This window comes from Bufo gargarizans, chromosome 1 (genome assembly GCF_014858855.1).
Source record: "Bufo gargarizans isolate SCDJY-AF-19 chromosome 1, ASM1485885v1, whole genome shotgun sequence".
Taxonomy (NCBI): domain Eukaryota; kingdom Metazoa; phylum Chordata; class Amphibia; order Anura; family Bufonidae; genus Bufo; species Bufo gargarizans.
Window position 1 is genome coordinate 226,952,105 of NC_058080.1, and position 24,073 is coordinate 226,976,177.

The window sequence follows — 24,073 nt, forward strand, 5'->3', positions numbered from 1 at the left end:
GTGAGAGGGAAGGTAACTTCCTTCCTCCAGCTCACACTCAGGCAGCACTGTGCTGCTGTCTGAGGGTGAGCTGTTCAAAAGGACATCCTTGTGTCCGTCCAGGTCCTGCGCCAGATGGAGGACAGGGAGTCTGAAAGCCGGACTGTCCGGCTAACTGGACCTCTGGCCACCCTAGGGGCAGGCTGCTGTGGCGGTCACAGTTAAGGGGACGGTCCGCTATGGAGGTCAGTGTTAAGGGGCAGATTGCTGTAAAGGCCACTGTGGTGGGGGGGCTCAGTGTTAAGGGGTGGGCGGCTGTGGAGGTGATTGTTAAGCGGGCGGGGTGCTGTAGATGTCACTGTTATAGTGGATATTGTTGATATCTTTTAACAACACACACAAACATTAAATTAAATAGATTAAATATACCCGAGCGAAGCCGGGTTCTTCAGCTAGTTATAATTATATAAATGACCTGATGCTATTTCTGTTACAGGGTGAACCTGGAGAATCAGGCCGTCCAGGGCAAAAGGTAAACTTTACCAGGACTTTATCTGACAAACAGATGTGTAATGTGGGAAACAAAGTATTAAGTAATAGACATACATCTGATAAAGTATAATAAATGTTAATGTAATGAATTATATCATTACTATTACTTTTACATGTTTATTCTTTTTATGGTGTGCTCCAGTTCTTTAACAAACTAGCCTACGACATTAGTAGCTGCTATGTTGTTGCGAATGTTTAACCAAGAAGCCGTGGTACTGTATCACACTTTATTGTTTAACATATTTTTAAGCCAGAGTGAAATGTCTGTGTATCATGTAAAACTGTCCCCAACATCCACCGAGATAGATATCAATAGTAATAGTAGATAAGAAAAGTCTAGTAATTGTATCCATTCATATTAGAACTATATTAATCTATGTAACTACATTTTAACAGCATTGACATAGCTGGACTTTTACAAATGAGCTATGGATCTCTAGTATCAAAATTATAATACTGTACCTAGTGAGAACAGCATTTGTGAGCATCTCTGACTTGTAATTGTATGTGTTCATTTACATTTTTGACAGAGATATATTGCTCCCCTACTTATTACAGAGTGTCAGCCAAGATGTTAGCAGTGAAATGTATGTCACGCCATATAAAGAGGGAGATTTATCAAGACTGGCGTTCCCATACACCAGACTTGATCCCCTGAGCACAGGGGTGAGATGCTCCTAATTTATTAAGAGTCAGATGCCTGTAAATAAGCCTGCATCTCCGGCCCTTCATGCACCAGAAAGCTGGGGGCTGGTGTAACTTATGTTATAGTAAAGCCAGTGGGCCACAGAGGCCCTGCCCTATCCTGCTAAGCCCTGGCCCTTTTCTTGCACTTTAAAAAAGTTATTATAGAGAAAATATGGTGAGTGCCATAATTTGTGACATTTTGACGCCTCAAAGCGGTCTTAAAACATTAATCTCCTCCAAACTGTTTTGCAAAAATTTAAGTCAGCTGTAACATGCCGTCACCTGACCCCCTTCCCCCAGAACGGCTATGTGACTGTGACACATGCTGTTCCTGATCTCCCCTAGCCCCGGAGCACAGGATGCTGGGTGGAGGGATAGACACCACAGGATCATGGCCACAGGCTGCTGGGTGGAGGGATAGACACCACAGGATCATGGTTAGATAAGTTTTAAATACCATCAATATTTCTGCGACTGATCAGGTCCTTTCACCTATATGGGGCTGTTTTGGCGGCAAGCACATGCATTTCTACATGCCTCATTCCGGTGGATGGAACTGAGTTTCAGAAGTTTTCTGCCACAAAATCACACGTCTCCAAAGGTACTTAAGAAGCTCTCAAGTGTCTAGGTCTTCAGGGCACCTGCTGCACATTAGTCTAAAGTTGATCAAAGTGGACAATTTCAACCAAAATGATCATTTATTGGGTGACATTCAGTGGCAAATGATCATTTCAGCTGAACAACAGCATCATCATCTGAAATGAGCTCTCTGCTTGGATAGTAACTTTAATAGGAGCACAGCCTTCCCTTCATTGTTAACCTGCTCGCTGTCAACATCGTAGCGGTGAGCAGGTGTAATTACAAGCAGCCCACTTGAATAGGAAGGTGCCATCCCATAGAAGTGAATGGGACGGCTTCATGTAATTACACTGCTTACCTCTGCAGGTAAACAAGATAGGAAAGGCTGCGCTCGCACGGAGCTTGGCCTCCTCTTCAACCAGCTGATTGGCGGAGGTGTCGATCTGATATTGATGACCTATGCTGAAGATAGGTTATCAATATTAAAATCCTGGAAAACCCCTTTAAGAAATGTTCCTTAATGGCTTTATCCCAGCAGTTCATCAAAACCACAACTAACAATATAGGGTTATTTGTCTGCTTTCTCTTATAAAATCCAAAGAATTTTATGTTATCCCTGCACTTTTGTGGGTTTCCACACAATGTAATATAAAAGGAGAACTCCCAGCTCCAATATAACCGATGATGTCAAGGGAGAAAAGGATCGGGCTCTTTTAATTTTAACATCTGATTCTTTTGTTCTCCAGGGAGATATTCTGCCTCCAGAAGTGTCTGGCCTTCTCTCCTCTCCCCATTGTAAATACATACACACTTGACCGAACTGAATGTGTATATGTATTGGGGATTCAGGAGAGATAGTTGTTGGCTGAATGAGCGTTCAACCGACAACTATATATGGGCACATTTACATTTTTTTTTGCTATAACATTTTTCTTGGACAGTATTGTTAGACCTGTGATATAGTTTACATATTATAGGAAAGTACACTTGGGATAATGCACACGTTTCCATGATGCTAACAGTTTTCATTGGGGGAAAAATTTCATACCATGGGAACTATCTATTTGTATTTGCCCCTCTTCCATGGAAATGTTGGGGGGAGGGGTTATCATTTCCCATATGCCAGTTTTCTGGCGTTAAACAGTCATAATCCCCGGTTTTGAGACTTTTACGCTGTCCTCGCTAGTTTATGAAAAGGAGCATGGCGAAGGCGGGGTCCCGTCATTGTTATCATTATTTAGGACTGGTGTAAATAATGACTAAAATCTATGACAGCTACGAGCTGGCGCATGGACTGCCAGAGGAGACATTTAATTTATGATGAGGCCTGAGCCTCCAGCAGCGCAGAGTTCATCAAGACCACCGTAGTACATGTGGGTCTTGATAAAAAAAAAAAAATAATATTGTCTACTGATTTTCAAAGTTTAAACACCTCCACTATGCCACCTTGTTGATTAGGGTGGCTGAAATACCCGAAAGTATATAAATGGTATGGAAGTATTTTCCAACACTGTACTTACATCAGGGAGAAGCTTCCCCCTGATGAGTGCTAAAACTCCTTTCTAAATCAAGTCCACTTGATTTTAAGATATTGCTACCAGATACCAGTACCCGAATGCCAACCTACATGGACACATAAAGGCAGGGTCCTTCATTGGGGAAAAAGGAGCTCTAGGATAGTCGCCCCCTTGTAGTCATAGCAGATCACAAGTTGCTATGCTTTGCCAAACAGTTCATTTTGTCTGAAAAAACTAAACAATATTGCCTGTGATTACCTTGGTATCAATGTACACAGATTACTTTCAGGTAACTTATGTTACTTGATGTGAAAATTATATGTACTCTGCTCTTTGAAGGTGGCAATCACACATCGGGTAATTTTCTAAAATTAAACCATTTAAAAAAAGTAATTGTATAGTAAAAAAAATTGACATGGAAAGCTTTATTGTAAGGATGAATAGAGAAAGCTTCTGAAGGAAAAATAAAGCAACTAAAATGTTTAGACTGTCACTGCACTGAGCCCCAAGTGATGACAATGCCTGTGATGAAAAAGCGCTTCAGAATATGTTGGCACTAAATAGAATAAATTTAGACATAATTAAAGGAAAAGTTAGATGCAGACCTGTTCATCTTTTCTCTGGGCAATACGCTTATGTCAACAACTCCAGGCTCCCTTAAAGTTTGAGGTTGTACAGTATAAATTATATCCATGCTGGGATATTTTATCTGCAGCATCAGCCATGATCTGGTGCTGTGAAGGGTAAAAGGATGAAAGTTATACTGTACTTGGTAGAAGGCTATGAAGACTTGGACTATTATGAATGGGCTTCAGTATATAAGGGTTAATAATTCAGTATATAAGGGTTAAGAATTCAGTATATAAGGGTTAAGAATTTCAGGATAGGTAATACATTTATGATTTCTGGGATTTAGACTGCTGGACCCCCTAGCAATCATGAAAATGCTGGTCCCAAATTAGCCTGTGTGAATGGAGCAGTAGTGCACATGTGTGACCACAACTCTATTCACTGTCTATGGAACTCACGGAGATAGCCAAGAACTGTAATTGGCTATCTTTATCAGTGTCATATAGACAATGAACGGAGTAGTGGTCTTGCATGAGCACAATCACTCTATTCGCACAGGAAACTTGAGGGCTCCATTTCTCATGATCAGTATTGGTCCCAGATGTCAGATCCCCACTGATCATACATTTTATGTTGCTAGAGAACAGTGAATTATAGCAACCCGGATGGCAGGCAGCTGTTATATGACATAAATGTCTGCAAAGTGCAGATAGAAAGGGGCAAAAATTTGTAAATTTGCAATTAAAACATCTTATACCAGTATATGCTCAAAGTTATTCAACTATTTATGTAGGTTTTAATGTAAAATATTGTCTTTTAATACAAGGATTATGTATGAATGTCGATCACATCCATGTGTAAATGTATTTTACATTTTAGTATCTATTACCTGCAAAATGTGGCCATTGGCATCATGTGACAGCCGAGGCATGTAAACCCAGCCTTAATATATTGAGAATGAGAAGTTAGTTGATCTCTTAGTAAAGACTGGTTCCCACTATTTTCAACCATCTTATTACAGCCGTTCCTGAAAATTGAAACTGTTTTTTATTGGGGATGCATGATTCAGATCTCTGTACTTTTTACTTCTGTAACCACTTTCACAAATAGCCCCACCAGTTCTAATCACAGATTTCTGATCTCTAAAGAAATTGTGTACACTTTTTTTTACTAAGAAAAACTAGCATTTGAAAAAATGGTGGTAAAGTCCTAAAAAGCAACAAGCTAACATAATTTTGTTTGTTTGAACATTTTGAACCACTGCTTTGAGTGATTTGGAAGGTTGCTTCATTTTTAGGCAGTTTTTGGACAAGTTGCAATAAAATGTGGACAGGGTTTTGTCCACCTACAGAGCTGTGTCGGGGTGTGAAGGAGGGTTGGGTCTCTGTTCATGTGCACTGCACTCTATTGCCTGCATTCGGTGCTGAGCATTCCTGTTAAGATGCTCAGCCATGATGGAATATCTATTTATTAAAGAGCAGAAACTCTGCTCTACAGTTAGTAATTACATAATCCTTCCTACAACATGCCATCATGGCTGAGCAGCCTGACAGAGCAGGATTGCATCATTACTGACTATTGTAGAGCAGAGTTCCTGCTCTGTATTGGATAATAATGTTGTAAGCCCCTGTGTGCGATATTCTGTCATTGCTGAACAGCGTGACTTGTGGGCATGGCCTATATTCCTCTACAACAGCACTGACAAAGGCCCCAAGGAAGTATTTACATTAGGAGGATCCTCAGGTACCCCTGTGGGCAAAACATTGCTGCTGCCAGATGTACAGAACAGTGGTGGGTAATTACTGAAAGTACACCAAGTTATGAAGCATAGTTTCTCCTTAACTTCCATAATAGAGAAGAATGGTTGTTAAAGCTGGTAAAAACCTACATATTCAAAGTAATCTAGTAATGGATGTAGTGTAGAAGATTGATGCCTTGATACCTTGGCAGGTATGGCTATGGAGGTTTGTTTAACAGGTTGTGTGGAGAACAAAAATGAAAAGCACTTAAAAATTACTTTTGGAAAGGCCATTTTTTACAGAATCATAAAATTTTTTTTTTTTTTTTTTTGCTAGGAGCACTCAATTGATATGTCTTTCTGCAGCAGGTAGACTTGTTAACTATAGGTTGATGGCTATTAATACTGAATTCACAGTTTGTATGATCCACAAGTGAGATTCCCCCTAATAATCCATTTTATCTGCAAGTTGCTAACTACAGCATATTTTTCTGTATTGTAATGTAATTCTTCTTTAGGGTGAACCAGGACTGCCTGGGCTACCTGGACTTCCTGGGATAAAGGTAAATACGTGTACATTATTTTTTAACATCATAGTTTTTAACTGCTATGTAGGTTTTCTGTAACGCTTGAAGGATTTACTGATGTCGATATTAAGTGTGTGCTTATTATTATTTAAATATTATTATACTAAAATAGTTTACTGTGTTGCCAGTATGTATAATTCCTGTAGCCCTCTGACTTTGTGCCTATACCCTCTTGCCTATTTCACATGACATATCTTTCTTCTTATTCCCGATTTACTGTTCTTCTTAATTCTTCAATCACATCTGGTCACCATTTTGATCAATACATTTCCTATAGACTGGGGTGAAGTAGCAGGGAAATGTCAGTAGTTGATGATGATCTTCAGCCAACTGCATGTGTGGAATGGTTGAATTGCTCAGGGTCATGCCGATGTGACTCTTCCACCCTACGTTTCCTTTGGCACTTTCTAGGCAGCAGTTAAGCCAAGGAGAAATATTTTAGCCAACTGTTTCTCTTTAAGGTATCCTAGAACCTTATATAGTTGATGTCATACTTATCTCCATTTTCTCCGTTCCTTTTATGTAGTCTCAATATATGCAAAATGTACAGGCTTATGTAAGTCCAAAATAGCTAAATGTGATCTTTCTTTAAATGAATGGCTCAAACATGGTCTGAAATTACCCCTTGTTATTTCCATGATTTAGAGCCTCTGTCAATATCGGTATTCACGCTAGATACCAACTATTCCAGAATGGCTGATAATGATTTCATTCCTTCCTTCCCGTGAAAGTCTATACAGCAGTATCTTCTTGCTGGGTTTAGAACTTTGTTGAAGCAGAAACGTATCTACAGCAATATTGATTAAAACAAAGTAGTCTTGCTGAATCATATTTGTCATTATTCTCAAGCAATATGGTGTTATTGCTTTTATATCAAAAAGCGAGAGAACATTTGATTGTAGAATCGGTTGAGGATCTTTAAAACTGTGCACAATATGCTTTGCAATAAATAAGTTACACTCAAAATGCAAGTGAAGGGAAATGTTTTTTTCTCTTAGGACTTAGACAAATACTATTGTTAATAAGAGAACAAACACTTATAGTGAAGATGTCTGAGAAACAGCGAAGAGGATAAAGGAGGCTTGTCTTATGATTCATGGGGATGTATTAATACTGCAACCGTGGGCGATGATAACCATTAGCACTTCCATCACACCACATTTGCAAGGCCTTCTTTTTGTGACCTTTTCTTCCTTGAATATCTTTTCTATATTGACTTGTGTTCTATAAGAGGTTTACCACCTACATGTCTGGACAGTGAGAACAATACTAGCTGTCACTTCAAGTTGATCCTTTAAGCCACTCTATTTACTCTGCCTCCCCGATTCGGCATACAAAATTCATTAGAATAGCATATGTGCTGGAAATAGATCAATTAACTCTTGCAGTACTCGCTATAAATGGTGGTAGCCTATAGGATCTACTACTGGGACCTGCACCGGTTACTAGACAGCATTATATAGTTACTCGATGAGTGTTATACATGGTGTACAGTAAATAATGTATATCAGTTAACTCTTGCAGTAGTCACTATAATTGGTGGTGCCTTAAATGGGTTATCTTAGACTGAATAACCCCCCCTACAATTCCCGGACCGGCGACACTGAGTATACTAACCTGGTCCCCACCGCCGGTTTCCTCCCGGATCGCTCCACAGCCATTTTCACATCTCCCTGGCTACACTGCCGAGGCCTGCTATTGGCTGCACCCCCTCTGTTTATGGATGATGTTTTCTGCAGGCAGCGGAGATGTGAAGATGGCCGTGGAGCATACTGGGAGGAATATGGTGGGTCCAGGCATTGTAGGGGGAATAATTCAGTCTTGGATAACCCGTTTAACGGAGTTCTCCGGGAAGAAGAAGTCTTCCTCTCCAAGCTGAAGATTCATACTTACCTGCCCCCCACTGCTATGGTTCTGAACCATGCCTCTGGTGTCTTCATGTTCTGCCCCTGGGGAATTAACATCTGGCACAGCATAGTTATGGTCACATGCTCCACTGCAGCCAGTGGATAGCCTCAGTGGTGGCCATTGGCTGCAGCAGAACATGTGACTATACCCATTGTTTTTCATGTAAAGTGGGGGTTGCAACTTGGCATTATAAATTAAAAGATGTCCTGGGTGCAAGAATGTGATGTTTCTATTAGATATAGGAGATATGAAATCCCAGTGCTCACAGAATAGACGTGTAGACAAGCAATGCCTATTCTACTGTAGATTCTATCATGATGTAAGAATTTTTATAATTTGCTCCCTCTAGTGGCGCACAGAAAAAGTACAACTGGAAATGTTGCTACAGTTTCAGTAGATAGGAAATATAATCCCTCTATTCATGGTTAGGTGTCTGTAAAGAAGGGAGATTGCATATCGATTGACAGGAATGAAGTAATTTAAAAACTAAGTGCAAGTAAATAAAATCTTGTATTCAGTCTCTAGAACAAGGAACAGATATAAATAAAACATGAACTATGTCATTTTTTTTCATGCTTGTGTGTCCTCTCTTAGAATTTGCCACTTCTGCAGTCTCTACATTTTTCTCCTTTCTTTTTTATCGCTTCATTGTCTTCTTCATATTGCATCTCACCTTTGCCTCCAATATTTGCAATTTTCCATGTGCGACAAAAAAAGTCCTGTCTATAAATTATCTTATTAATTGTCCCTTGTTTCGGTGTGATATGTAATAGTCTCCAGGATCATTTAAGATTTCTAGGGTCTTAAAATTATTTAGCTATTTATTTATTATTTACTAGAGATGAGCGACTTGATTGTATCACTATTTGGTCAGAAAACAGAGGAAAAGGTATCTGCTACAAAAAAAAGGACCATTTTTGGACCGTTTTTTTATTTAAAAAATCTGACAGTGCAGTCAGTTATAAAACAGGCTGCTGGGTACCTCCACTACCATCTGTTTACCTATAGCCATATCATATGTCACTTTGACATTACTAATGCTGTCTTGGTGTTGAAGAACTTAAAAGGGGTTGGATACAGTCCTAAGAGACCTCGGAGTGTAATACATGACTCAGGGCAATTGGGGCACTTTCAGTTTGAATTGAATTTGTAAGGACTAAACCGAATCTGATGACCGAGTCTATCAAATTCGCTGATCTCTGGCTGAGACTTATCCTTGACAGTTTAGATTAATATTGAACACTAGATGTAAATGGCATTGAATGGTAAAGAAATATCCTGGTGAAACTCTCTTATGCCTGGTTGCCTTCTAATACAGTATATTATCTTATTCATATACGTATAGTATCTTACACATACAGAAAAGCCTGTCCCACAGATCATAACTACTCTAAACATGTCTGTTATATGTTACTTGCCACTTTGTTGGCACCCCTTAGTTGTCAGTCTGTGAACGTAAGCTGTGATTAAAAGGCTTCTTTCACATTTGCGTTAACAACCGGCAGGCTGTTCTGGTAGAGCATGAATGTTAGCGCAGTGCCTGCCAACCCCACTGACTATACTAGGATCCAGCAGAGATCCAGCAGCTACCGGCAAATATGCTGGACAAATACCACTATGTACAGCGTTTTTTGTTTCTTTTACCTGAATCCAGGCATATTTCATGGGCAAAGACTGGATCTTCGCTAGATCCCATTATAGTCAAAGGGGCCATCGGGAATTGTGGTAACATCTGGCTATGCTGGATACAGAGGCTGCTCTTAGATCAGCGTGCCAGAGACTAGTAACGCTAGTGTGAAACTAACATAAGCTGGGAAGCTAGAAATTCACATCTTGTTCTTCCATTTGTGTGGTCAAATGAGCATGTCTATATTGTGTGTTGGCTTTGTAGCCATTTGCTTATCCCTTGTGGGAAGTGACTGTATAAGAGAGAGTAGGCTGCGGACACTGGGCAGTCACATCACACATTACAGTCATTGCACAGGGTATAATGATGGACAGGTGTCTAAAATGCAAGTTCTTCAGGGGTGACATTTCACCCCATGGCAGTGTATGCTGCACTGCAGTGACAAGCTCAGTCCACTACAAAGTGGACGGAGTTGTCAGCTTCCCGTGCCGTAGCTTTTGCTGATCAGCGGGAGTGCATGGTATCAGTCCCATACTGATCACCTAGTGATGGCTCATTCTGAAGATAGGCCAGGTGGACAACCCTTTTAGAAAAAAAAAAGACCAAGACCAAGAGTGCCCAGATGGAAAATGGAAAACAGTGTCCACCTAATATAACCACAGAGGACACCCGTATTTGTAACTCGGTACTAGCTCCCGAGTGAAATAAGCGAAAAGACAAGAAAACGGAGCTCATAATAGCAAAAAGTAAAAATATATTTTATTTTGTTATGACATGATTAAAAGATATACACGTAAATAAATAAATAAATGATATGCCATTAAAAAGTGAATGGGAGCAGAAAGAAGAGCGCCACCCTGGGATAGCACACGTATCAATTGTAAAAAATATTAATATTGATCAATGGAATATACATGGTGCAATGACCGACCAATGACCAGAGAAAAGTATGATAACCTTAATACACAGGTGAGTCAGCAGTCAAAATGAACCCACATGGCAAAAAAGCAGGGTTTGTGTTGCAAGTGCAGCATAATAGATGGACAACAAACCACAATAAAGGCCAGGTATAGAATATAACCTGTGTCAAATGCCATATGGGTAAAAAGAGGACGGGGACTCACCTGAAAAAGACCGTGTGCTCTATCACCCAGGATGACGCTACCCCATACACGCGTTTCGGCGTGCCTTCGTCTGGGTACCCATGTGGGTTCATTTTGACTGCTGACTCACCTGTGTATTAAGGTTATCATACTTTTCTCTGGTCATTGGTCGGTCATTGCACCATGTATATTCCATTGATCAATATACATATTTTTTACAATTGACCTGTGTGCTATCCCAGGGTGGCGCTCTTTTTCTGCTCCCATTCACTTTTTAATGGCATATCATTTATTTATTTATTTACGTGTATATCTTTTAATCATGCCATAACAAAATAAAATATATTTTTACTTTTTGGTACTATGAGCTCCGTTTTCTTGTCTTTTCGCGGACAACCCTTTTAATAGAGGAGGTGAAGTCATGCTAGCCATGTTGTAGTCCTAGTAGGAAAACACTTTACAACAGAAATGAGTGAGGGAGGACTAGTCAGAAAAATTACCAATTTCTAAAGAAAGCCAGCAACCAAGAATTACATGACTTCTCAAAACCCAACGGGTTCCATTTTAGCCCAAGTGCTTGCAAATGTATAACCGAATGGAAAGCAGATAGTTATACTTTCACTTTAAACAGAGAAGTGAGGCCACAACATTACAGATTTGCCAAAAATCTATGTTCAAGATGTCTTAAAACAGACCTTAACAAAGCAAAATCCTGTAAAAAGTTTCCGCACTCACCGCACAGCACAGTGCAGTCATTTTCATATAAAGCCGGTCTGAGCGGGATATAATTGCAGGCTTATTTTAATGCAACTATAAATATGCATCCTTTTCTATAAAGCTTTGGCCACTGAGGAAATACTTTAAGAAATGAAAATATTCTTGGTGTTTTCGCTCTCGAAATGTTCCACTTTCCATTCTGGAAAGGAAAGCAGTCTCTTTTTACTGCTGGGTTCAGCGTAATCCTCTGAAGCAGGTATCATGCTGATGAGAGCCGCTATTAGTCCTACAGTTGGAAGTAGGATGTAATAATAATACTTGCTGAGCGACGACGGAGCATTAATCTGAATTTTCGATCGTTCTATTCACAGAAGGATTGACTTGAGTTTTTGATCAAACGAAAGGTAATAAATGTCCTAGAAATAATTGCTTCCCGGTTAATCTCTGTCCTACATTCCTGAGGTAGGGATCATGTCGTGGGGTAGTACACCTCTAGGAACAGAAAAATATTTAGTATGCACTCGCTGTGATATCGCGCAATAACCATATTTCCTGCCATACTTTAGAACAAGGAGTTTTTTATTGCAGAGTTAAGGCTTATGTGTTTGCGGAGTTATATCTAGACCTCGGTTTTATTTTATATGTAGTATACCAGACACTTCTTTTAGTTTGCGCCCCATGAACATCTGTTAGAAACAAACACTCTTTGTGACCCTGCGGTTTAATTTAAGCAAATTTTGTAGCATTGGCACTGCACACTCCAGATGGAAGGCAAAAGGGACTCGTAAACTCGAGTAATGAGGCAATGAAATTTGCTCCATATTAGTTCTTCCTCCACTGCTAAAAGTGTTTGTTTTTGTCGGTGGGAACTATGGAAAGACGGCCACACATTATATGTGCTGGACTTCACTACTGCATATTACAACCCCAGGAAATGCATCATATACAAGGCAGTAACCTGAGACTTGCACCTGTTGATTCCCAAGATGTTTCCTATTTGTATAGTATTTATTTTCCTAACACCAATTTTCCATTTGTCTTTCTTTAGGAATATGTATGTTCAGTCATAATCATATTTCAAATAGTATTTTCTGATATACTGAAATCCAACATACCCGATCCCTGTGTCATACAATCAGCCGCTTCTATACACATTAAGCTGGGCATTGCGGGTGACATGGGGGAAAAGATGTGGGTGCGTTGCGGGAAAATGCGTGATTTTTCCCCGCAAGTGCAAAGTGTTTTAATGTGTTTTGCACGCGCATGAGAAAAATCAGCATGTTTGGTACCCAAACCCGAACCTGGACTTCTTCACAGAAGTTTGGGTTAGGTGTTGTGTAGATTTTATTATTTTCCCTTATAACATGGTTATAAGGGAAAATAATATCATTATTAATACAGAATGCTAAGTAAATTAGGAATAGAGGGGTAAAAAATTAAATTAAATTTAACTCACCTTATCCACTTGTTCGCGCTGCTTGGCTTCTTTTCTGTCTTCTTTGATGAGCTGGGAGAAAAGGACCTTTGGTGATGTCACTGCGCACAACACATGGTCCATCACCATGGTGATGGATCATGTGATGGACCATGTGATGAGCGCAGTGACGTCACCACAGGTCCCTTTCTCCCAGCTCATCAAAGAAGACAGAAAAGAAGCCAAGCAGCGCGAACAAGTGGATAAGGTGAGTTAAATTTTGTTTATTTTTTTTAACCCCTCCATCCCTAATTTACTTAGCATTCTGTATTAAGAATGCTATTATTTTTCCTCATAACCATGTTATAAGGGAAAATAATAAAGATCGGGTCTTCATCCCGATCATCTCCTAGCAACCATGCGTGAAAATCGCACCGCATCCTCACTTGCTTGCGTTCACTTCTATGGGGCCTGCGTTGCGTGAAAAACGCACAATATAGAGCATGCTGCGATTTTCACATAACGCACAAGTGATGTGTGAAAATCACCGCTCATGTGCACAACCCCATAGAAATGAATAAGTCCGGATTCAGTGCGGGTGCAATGCGTTCACCTCACACATTGCACCCGCGCGGAATTCTCGCCCGTGTGAAAGGGGCCTTACGCTGGATCCATGATATTGTAAATGTTTCAAGGACATATAAAATGTCTTGACCCTTAAAATATTGTTGCCCCCATTATTTATGTACAGGGATCTGTTTTACAACACACAGAATAACGCTCCCATACTGAATTTATCACTGTAGAACTGATTACTGCACCAATCAGAATCTTCTAAGAAATAGTTATAACTATGCATCAAATTTTCATGAAACTGATATCACTGTGCAAATAAGTATATTACAAAAGCCTCTACTTACACTGCAAGGTATAATATAAGTATATTACATACCCTCCATTTACACTGCAGGGTATCATATAAGTATATTACAGAACCTTCAATTTACATACAGGGCATAATGGACCACAGTAAAATGCTGTATACATATCAAACCCAATGTAAAGTAGCAGCCCGCCGAGATACAGTAGATTCGTACTCCTTAGCAAAAACTGATGGAGCACCAGTCCTTGATTAAATATATTGGAAAGAAAGGATCTAAATCAGTTATACTGTCATATTATACTGTGATGTTACATAGCTGTTATGATTGAAAAAGGTATATCTTGATCAAGTTCAACCAAGAGATGGGAGAGGATGTCGATGAAGCAAAGGGGGGTGGGTGAACTTTTTCAGTATTGATCTAGAGGACTCAATCTAAAAAGTTTCACTCCCATTGGCGATCAGACTTTTTTCCCTCAATATGTTTCACTACACCTTATAAAAGGTAGTACTGAACACGTACATTACATATCTCGAAAGTCCTATAGTCCCTGGAATGAGCCCACTAAGAGACTTGTACCTGTGGCATAGGCAGGCTAAGAAAATATAGACTGTGAGCTGTATATGTTTGGGTGATGAGTGTCAACTTTTTTATTACATGGCATCATTCTATAAAATACATAAAACCTAAATATTTATCAGAATCAAAGAAATCTGAAATTTCCACCATCATCATCATTCCCAATATCCTGAACTTTCCCCCAAAATTCCAGTTAGTTATTTTGTTAAGTAGTAAGTTTTCTCAAAATGTTTTAGGCTAGTTTCACAGTAGCATTCAGAGATCCAGCAGGCTGTTTCCTGCCGGAGCCCTCTGGACGCTGCCTGAATGCCTGCATTAACTATGATGGGGACTGATCAGAGATCCTTCCCAGACATGAAAACATGTCAAGAATCAGTCAGACTAAAACCGTTGCGTGTAGCGGTATTTGTCCAGCCAATTCTCAGCATATTTGCTGGGTTGCAGCTGGATCTCCGCTGGTTTCCATTATAGTTAATGGGGCTGGTGGGCAGCACCCAGTAATGCCAGATCCTGAGGGCTCCGGCAGAGAACAGCCTGCCAGATCTCTGAACGCTATGGTGTCAACCATACCTTCTTCTTGTACGTATCAGGGTTTTTTCCCTAACCCACCAAGACCTCACAATTATTACCCTAGCTATGATGAGAATTTGTAATATCAGCATTATCTTTCCTTTCAGACTAAGCAATGCACACTCAACCGTTAATGGTAAATTATAGTTAATCTTATTCTGAATTATATAAAAAAAATCCCTCCCAATATGTTTTCAGTGCTGGACATTTCCATGTATCATCCATAAAATCTAGTATCCCCTGTGAACAAACAGCCTCTTTTAACTTTAATTTCTGCAGAAAGGCTGGTACTCTGCCAATGTTTGCCAATGTTTTTATATAAATTACAGATTTATCCATAGTCTGTATCCATGATTATGAAGTATGAAGTATAAATGGCAACAAAAATATCAGTAATGTGTGAATATCCTATTAAAACTGCAGCTAGATAAATGTAAAAGGACCTACATTTAACATGTTGATTTTGACATATTCTGTGTTGTATCATATGTATCTCATACAGTCATAATAGCCTACAGAACAAAGGTCTAAGTCTAAGCTAAACTGCGGTTTGCCGGTATGCCTTCTAACCGACCTCAACTACAGTATGTGAAGAAACAACACATTTGACATGTATGGTAATAACACTTTGAGATTAGAGATAAGCAATTACTTCATCACAAAGCGCATTTTTTTGTAAGTAGTGGACGCAATGTTTGGGGAACTGCGATTACGCCCCCCCGTCATTGAACCCCTTAGATGCCGCGTCTCATCTGAGATGAAAAAGGGGGTTAATCATTTAAAAAAATAATAATAATCATCCATTTGAGTGCGAAGAGACCACCACAGCCATTTTGATTGAGGATCCCGCGTGAAATCTCACGCGGTGTGTGATGACGTGCGTAGAATCTTCAATCAAGATGGCCACAGCGGCCTCTTTGCACTTAAATGGATGAGGTTAGTATACATTTTTTTTTAAAGCTGTTTCAGTGAAAATAGATTTGGTACCACAAAGCACGATGAAATTCGGCTTCGCTGCGAATCAAATTTTTTCTAAAATTTGGATCAAAGTCAACTTCGGATACTTCGGTTCGCTCAACACTAGTTGAGATAATGTCTATTAGTATATTAAAAGGTTTTTACCAGGGTTTCAATATTGATGATCTGTCATCAAGATAGTCATCAATATCTGATTGATGAGGACCCATTCCCAGCACCCAGTAAGTCAGCTGAGGAGAGCCATGACTTCTTCCTTGGCTTGTGGCCTTTGTGCAGCTCAGTGTATGGGATTGAGCTGCAATACCAAGCACAGCCAGTGCACAATGTATGCTGTGCTTGGTAGACTATGAAGAGGCTAAGTGCTGTGGCCTCTTCAAACAGCTGCTTGTTGGGGGAGCCAGGAGTTTAATCCCAGAAAACTTCTTTAACTGGCCATTGTAGGATAAATAGTGACTTGTGACCAGTGTTCCCTCTAAGCCTCTGCTGTTGCTGAGCGGAGCAGTTAGGTAGCTGGGCGATACATCATGAAAGGTGTGCAATCTCTTACTAACGGTGCATTCGTATGTAGCAACCATGGGGTAACCTGCAATACCGTGTGTCCACAATTTAAAGGGGAATTCTCATCTAATGTTTCTGTGGATTTACAATAAAAGATGCTGACTCCTATAGCAGTGTATGGAGAGGTGGCTCAACATGTGTTGGTCCTTCCATTTACCGTATTTTTCGCCCCATAGGATGCATTTTTTTTCCACTAAAAGTGGGTGGGGGGGAATGCGTCTTATGGGGCGAATACTAATGAGCCGCTTCCATTATGGAAGCGCTCATTAGTACCGGAAGACCGGGAAGCGGTGAAGGCTTTCTACTTACCGCTTCCTGGTCCTAGGCTGTCAGCTGTGCAGGGCTGCGCACAGGAGTGAGGCGCTCTGTGACGTCACAGTTGTGTGCAGCCTTCACAGCACAATCGACAGCAGGAGGATGCAGATTGCACTTAAGGAGAGGAGTGGCAGTGTCCAGGAGCAGGTGAGGTAAGTGGGTGCTGGTGAGAGGAACTGGGGGCTGATGAGAGGCTACTGGGGGCTGCTATAAGGCTACTGGGGGGCTGCTATAAGGCTACTGGGGGGCTGCTATGAGGCTACTGGGGGCTGATATGAGGCTACTGGGGGCTGATATGAGGCTACTGGGGGCTGATATGAGGCTACTGGGGGCTGATATAAGGCTACTGGGGGCTGATGAGAGGCATGGGGCTCTTATCTGAGGTCTGATTGGGGGTCATTCATATTGGGTTCTGAGCTGAGGTCTGATTGGGGGTCTGATCTGAGGTCTTATTGGGGACTTATTAAAATTGGGGATATTATTGGGGCTGTTAGCTGAGGTCTGATTAACATTGGGGGTCTGATTGGTTGTCTGACCTGAGGTATAATACAAAATAGTCCTATGTAACACTACAAATAACACAGTGATGACTCTCTGAGTACAGATAATGTAGTATATGTCACCTGTTGTCCCATGTAACACTGCAAATAACACAGTGATAGCTCTCTGAATACAGATAATGTAGTAGATGGTCTTAGCTTTCAATTGTTAGAAAGCCCAAGGAAGGCCATGCCTCTAACCCTGCTTAATGTCTATCTATACATGTCTCAATTCCACCCAGTCCCCTTTGGGGGCCAACAAAAATGAATTCCCCCTTAAAGTAGAACGCCTCCTTTTAGTGGTCCCTCACAGTAGTGCCGGCCCCTGAATTGTTAAAAAAAACCTCGTCCTGTTCCCTTGGTGAGTAGAACACACATGACAGCACCATTGCACTCAACTGTCTCTGCATCCAAAAAATGCAGAGACAGGTAAGAGCAAGACATGCCACAGCCCTCCCCGGAAGGCAGGACAGCCACCAAACTCTGAGACTGTCCTGCCAGATCTAGGGTGGTACAAGTACAGATAATGTTGTTGATATAATTTGCAGTTCTATGTAACACCACAGGTAAAACAGTGATAAATCTCTCAGTACAGATAATATAGCAAAAAACAAGAGAACAGAGCTCATAGTACCAAAAGTAAAAATATATTTTATTGTGACATGATTAAAAGATATATATATATATATATATATATATATATATAAAGAAACAAGTAAATGATATGCCATTAAAAAGTGAATGGGAGCAGAAAAAGAGCGCCACCCTGGGATAGCACACAGGTCAATTGTAAAAAATGTATATATGGATCAGTGGAAAATACATGGTACAATGACCAGCCAATGACCAGGGAACAGTATGATAGCCTTGATACACAGGTGAGTCAGCAGTCAAAAGTAAACCTAAACAGCAATGAAGCAGGGTTTGTATTGCAAGTGCAACATGGAGAGTAAGAAACAAACCACAGTAAAGCCAGGTATGAAATATAACCTGAATCAAATGCCGTATAGGTAGAAGGAGAACAGAGACTCACCTGAAAAAGACTGTGTGCTATGTCACCCAGGATGACTAGGGGTAGCGTCATCCTGGGTGACATAGCACACGGACTGCGCACTTCATATAACAAAGCTCAGTTACAGGAAATCGCGATACCACCTGCAGCATTTGGAAACATACTATACCTCCATGTGGCACTTTTATAAGACCTACATTTTGTGCTAATACATTCCAGGCACAGGAAGCTGGACAGACCTGTGTAAAATGCTCATATATACTGCATGCTTTTAATATTAAACCACAGGATTGTCTTATGAATAGCTAGAAAGAAGTTACAAAGCCAACATTTCTTTTCCAACTCTAGTGCAAATCCTTGAGTAAATTAATAGTGGTAAAAGTTATGTCCATGGCTGATGTGCCAAATGCTAGGAAACCCACTTTTTTAATACATTGGCAGTATAATGTAATATGTGTGCTTTAGGGCGGTGTAAAAAGTTTAAAGATTGTGCAATGAACTACTGTACTGTATAGCTCGCTGAGACATCAAATTGTAAATGTCGTAGTCCAATCGGAGGTTATAATCATTAAAGACTGAAGGTAGAAAAAGATCCTGTATTATTGTACGTAACAATTCATATGTTTCTGAACATGTGTGTAAAGCGTGGGATTATTAGGGTATATTACACATGGCGCATTGCAGGTTGTGCTGTGTGCAAAACCCATGTGGTCCGATTCTGTTAAGATGCATTGCAAATATGGCAATGTCTGGCTGGCTAAAGGAACATATGTGACCAACCTCATAGAAAATTTACAGAGAATATAGAGCAGACAGATTTTAACTTAACCCCAAATTCTGGAAATCCCTGCTAAAAACAATGCTAATCCTCCATGCAAAATTCTCATCACATCAAGCTGACACGTTGTATACTTTGTGTTTGATCTTGTAACCCAGAAATCAGATTTCTGCTGATTGAGGCTATGGATAGTTGAGATCTTCATGGTCCATGTGCTTGTTACATAATACTTTGTTATTATTGAAGGCATTTTCTGGAGTTAGCCTAATTTGACAGACAATAATGCCTTTTCTGTTACTCTAAATCTGGATGAAAGATTGAAAGGATAATGTGGATGTTGGCATTGATTTCCATCTTGCACCTTAATGAGATCTCTTGTAGACCACTGAACATTGGAAACAGATGTGACTAAAACCATATGACTATGTCTAGCTTCCATTTTCTTAGTCATGGGACACTTTGGTCTAGCGTATGTCACCAACTTTGTATATGGTATTGCAAAAAATTCAACCTTTAAATGGGTTGTCCCTCCAAGAGTATTCAAATTTTTTTAAAACACCTGGATATGTAATAAAAAAATTAGTACAGACAGTGAGTTAATCAATAAAATGTATTTGTGTAGCACCACCTACAGTTCGTCTTTTCCTTATTTCTCTGCCTACCTGGTTGAGGTGGACACACATGCTTGGTTCCATCCTTCAACTGTTACCAGCCATATCTACTGTTAGAAGCTGTGACAGTTAAATGGAGAGAGCTGCAGCAGAAAGCACAAGCCCCCTGAGAACCCCCCCCCCCCCCCCCCCTCCCAAGCTGCCAGCTTAAAATAAATAAACCTTAGAAGAGCAGTTGGGGCAAAGAATGGGGAGATCTCTGTATCCATATGATGTACAGAACTGGGTTTGGCTTTGTTAGGCTAGGTTTACATCACCGTTTCATTTTCTGTTCTTCTGATCTGTCAGAAGAACAGTAAAAAAAAAAATTTGGATCCTTGATTTTGAGCATTCATTTTGCTCAGTTATGCACATTTTGCATCCGTTTTAGCCATTTCTGTCTGAGATCCGTAATTTTAGATGGAAAAAAGTCATCCACAGAGAACATTTTTTTCTGGCTAACATAATGGATCTCAGATAGAAATGGATAAAATGGATGCAAAATGGGCATAACTGAGAATAATTAATGCTCACAATAAAGGATCTGTTTTTTTTTCTGTTCTTCTGACGGATCTGATGAACAGAAAACAAAACGGTGATGTCAACCTATCCTTGTCTTGTACTACAGTCCTGATCAAAAATTTAAGACCACTTGAAAAATGGCAAAAAATCATATTTAGCATGGCTAGATCTTAACAAGGTTCCAAGTAGAGCTTCAACATGCAACAAGAAGAAATGGGAGTGAGACAAAACATTTTTTGAGCATTCAATTTAATGAAAACAACGAATAAACTGAAACAGGCTGTTTTTCAGCGGATCAAAAGTTTAGGACCACACCTCCCCAAAAAAACCTAAACCCCCCCCAAAACAGAAATCCAACTTCGAAATATGAACTTATCACTTCAAAAATTCGTTTCGGCATGCTTGATGCAAGTGTTTCCATGAGGTGAGTGGGAACATTTCTCCAAGTGGTGAAGACAGCTGCACGAAGGCCATCTACTGTCTGGAACTGTTGTCCATTTTTGTAAACTTCCCTTGCCATCCATCCCCAAAGGTTCTCAATTGGATTTAGATCAGGGGAACACACAGGATGGGCCAAAAGAGTGATGTTATTCTCCTGGAAGAAGTCCCTTGTCCTGCGGACATTGTGTACTGTAGCGTTGTCCTGTTGAAAAACCCAGTCGTTACCACACAGACGAGGGCCCTCAGTCATGAGGAATGCTCTCTGCAACATCTGGACATAGCCAGCGGCCGTTTGACGCCCCTGAACTTCCTGAAGCTCCATTGTTCCACTGAAGGAAAAAGCACCCCAGACCATTATGTTGCCCCCTCACTGTGGCACGTAGAAAACATCTCAGGTAGGATCTGCTTGTCATGCCAGTAATGTTGGAAACCATCAGGACCATCAAGGTTAAAGTTTTTCTCATCAGAGAATAAAACTTTCTTCCACCTTTGAATGCCCCATGTTTGATGCTCTCTTGCAAAGTCCAAACGAGCAGTTCTGTGGCGTTCAAGGAGACGAGGTCTTTGAAGATGTTTTGTTTTTGAAGCCCTTCAGTCTCAGATTCCGTCTGATGGTTATGGGGCTGCAGTCAGCACCAGTAAGGGCCTTAATTTGGGTCGAGGATCATCCAGTGTCTTGACGGACAGCCAATTGGATCCTCCGGCTCAGTGCTGATGAAATTTTTTGGGGTCTTCCACTTGACTTTTTTGTACCATAACCCTCAGGATCATTTAAGAAATTCCAAATGACTGTTTTACTGCGTCCCATCTCAGCAGCGTTGGCGTGCTGTGAGAGACCATGCTTATGCAGTCCAACAACCCGACTACGTTCAAAAAGAGAGAGTTTTTATGCCTTTGCCATCACAACGTGTGACTACCTGACAGAAAATGACAATGAATCCACATCTTTGCACAGATTTGGCCTTTTAAAGGCATGTGGTCCTAAAATTTGGATCAGCTGAAAAACAGCTAGTTTCAGTTTAATCGTTATTTTCAATTAATTGAATGCTCAAAAAATGTTTTGTTTCACTCTCATTTTTTCTTGTTGCATGTTGAAGCTCTACTTGGAACCTTGTTAAGATCCAACAATGAAAAATAAGATTTTTTGACATTTTTCAAGTGGTCTTAAACTTTTGATCAGGACTGTATGTGATTTTTCATTTTTTTACATTTATCATTGCACAACCCCTTTAAATGGCAACTATGCGGAACTTCATCGGAGCATATATTCATTTTACTTCCATAAAAGTAATGTTGTGAGCTTAATATTACTCACCTTTAAGATAATCTTTTTATTCTTCTGTATAGACACTAAACTGAATGTGAGTGCTCTTTCGTGTCTGAGATCCTCCATTGTAGACGTAGTGTATCTAAACTCAGAGCTGTGGAGCCATAATTGGAAAGCTGTAGTATTATGTGTAAGATGAGCTAAGGTCAATGGCTGTCAGCTTTAGGAGTACAAGATTTGTGGATGATTCCATTAGTATAGCAGAGAGTGGTACAGCCAGGATTACAATTTGCAGACCTGTCAAGAAGGAGTAACCTACAACATAACTTCTCCCTGACCTGTACAATAGGTGTTAGTTAAAGAACATTGCTTTGACATTGCAAGAGTACAAGTAGAAGAACATAAAACTGACTGGCATCTACCACTGTGGTATATATATTAGCAGCAGATCTGTTGCAGACTGTGTTTTCTGTGTCTTTCATGCTGCAGAAATCCGTGCTGCAGAAACCCCCATTCATGTATATTTTATACAAAGACATTTACATCTGCTGCATGAACATGCTCTGAGGGACCTTATGCCCTTTGATTATTCTTACTTGTGCATTGAACTCAGGGGGACCAGGTGGAGGATGGGAGTGGTAGTGGCTCTGGCAATGATAGTTGTACATACAGATCACAGTGGCAATCCTAACACCAATACTCCCTAGGGCTGTGCAGTTACAGGAGGGTGCATCCTTTTCATCCACACCCTGATGTTGGGGTGCCCTTGGTATTAAGCGTTGGTCCTAGTTCAAAGAAGGAGGTGTAGGTGCAATGGCAGTGTATGGTGGAGTCAGTAACCAGGCCAGTTGTAGTAAATAAGTCACTCTTTACTAAAGTGCAAGATAGGAGTAGTAGTACATCCAAAAGTAACAAGGCAAAATTCCAAGCAAATCACAGCGCAGTTTCACCCCAATAGCAGTGTATGGATAGCAGCAAGAATGGGGGTTGTTGTACTCCTTCTCTCTGCCTTTCTCTCTCTAAAGTACTTTTAGAGTAGCAATTGCTGGGGATACCTCAGAGATAAAGGTTCTCAAATCTCAGGCCTAGTTCTGAGGAGTAAGCACATGTCACTCCTCTCTCTTCCTCAGCTAAGCACAGAGTCTCAACTGACTGACTAACCAGTGGGTGGACCCAGGTCCATCTTCTAACAACCTAAAATGTTCGAGTTAAGGTGTTAACCCTGACTTATCCATACAATGATGTTGGGTATACAATTACAGTAAAACATTTAACTTAGCAATACAACATTACAACAGTTAGCTTTTTGCAGTAACCCTGTTCTGGGGTGCTACACCTAAGCAGATTTCTCTTTCACTAATCCTAGTGGATAAATTAGGAAATATGGGTGTACATGCTTCTTGCATACTGTTTTCATAAGGAACCTTCTCTGATAAATGAAAGCCGTTTTCCTCAAGCTGGACAATAGAGACTTAAAATACTGATACTTCTTGCGGTATAGAAAATAATAAGTCAAGCAATGAACAAAGTATACGAAAATCACCAAAATTTGGTGTACAAAAATTTTACAAAGTTCTCCATACTTCTGGAGGAATTCTTCTTAAAGGAGCACTCCCACAAAAATATTTATTCTGGCCTGTTAGAAAGGTACATGATGCAAATTAAAGTGCATGTAATCGTCTTACTGGTGGCTGTATTTCCGATTTATACACTCCATTTTGGCCCTCAGGTGTCACTGACACTCTGACTCTCCAACTGACACAGCGCCTTATGTGTGGACAGTAAGTCACTTTCTTTATGACAACCTTGATGTTAGTCATCAGCAGAGAAACTGACTTCCTGTTCACACATAAAACACTGAGTCAGTTGGAACTGAAAGTACTCCATGGTAAGAAAAAGTATTGGCAATGCTCCATATCAGTCTCCATACAAGAGTACTTCCATTTGGCCTCTATACAGGACTGGTCTCTTTAAGGAGATTTAGCACCCTGTTTAAGCCTCATTC

The 24,073-nt window shown here is 40.3% G+C and overlaps 1 protein-coding gene across 1 annotated transcript in view; it reads left to right on the forward strand.

Moving 5' to 3' along the window:
• COL25A1 (collagen type XXV alpha 1 chain) overlaps positions 1-24,073 on the forward strand; it is a 423,067-nt gene that overhangs the window by 321,039 nt on the left and 77,955 nt on the right. Inside the window, exons 17-18 of the mRNA XM_044277438.1 lie at positions 476-511; positions 6,141-6,185. Coding sequence (XP_044133373.1) covers positions 476-511; positions 6,141-6,185 — 81 coding nt within the window. The remainder of the gene's footprint in view (positions 1-475; positions 512-6,140; positions 6,186-24,073) is intronic.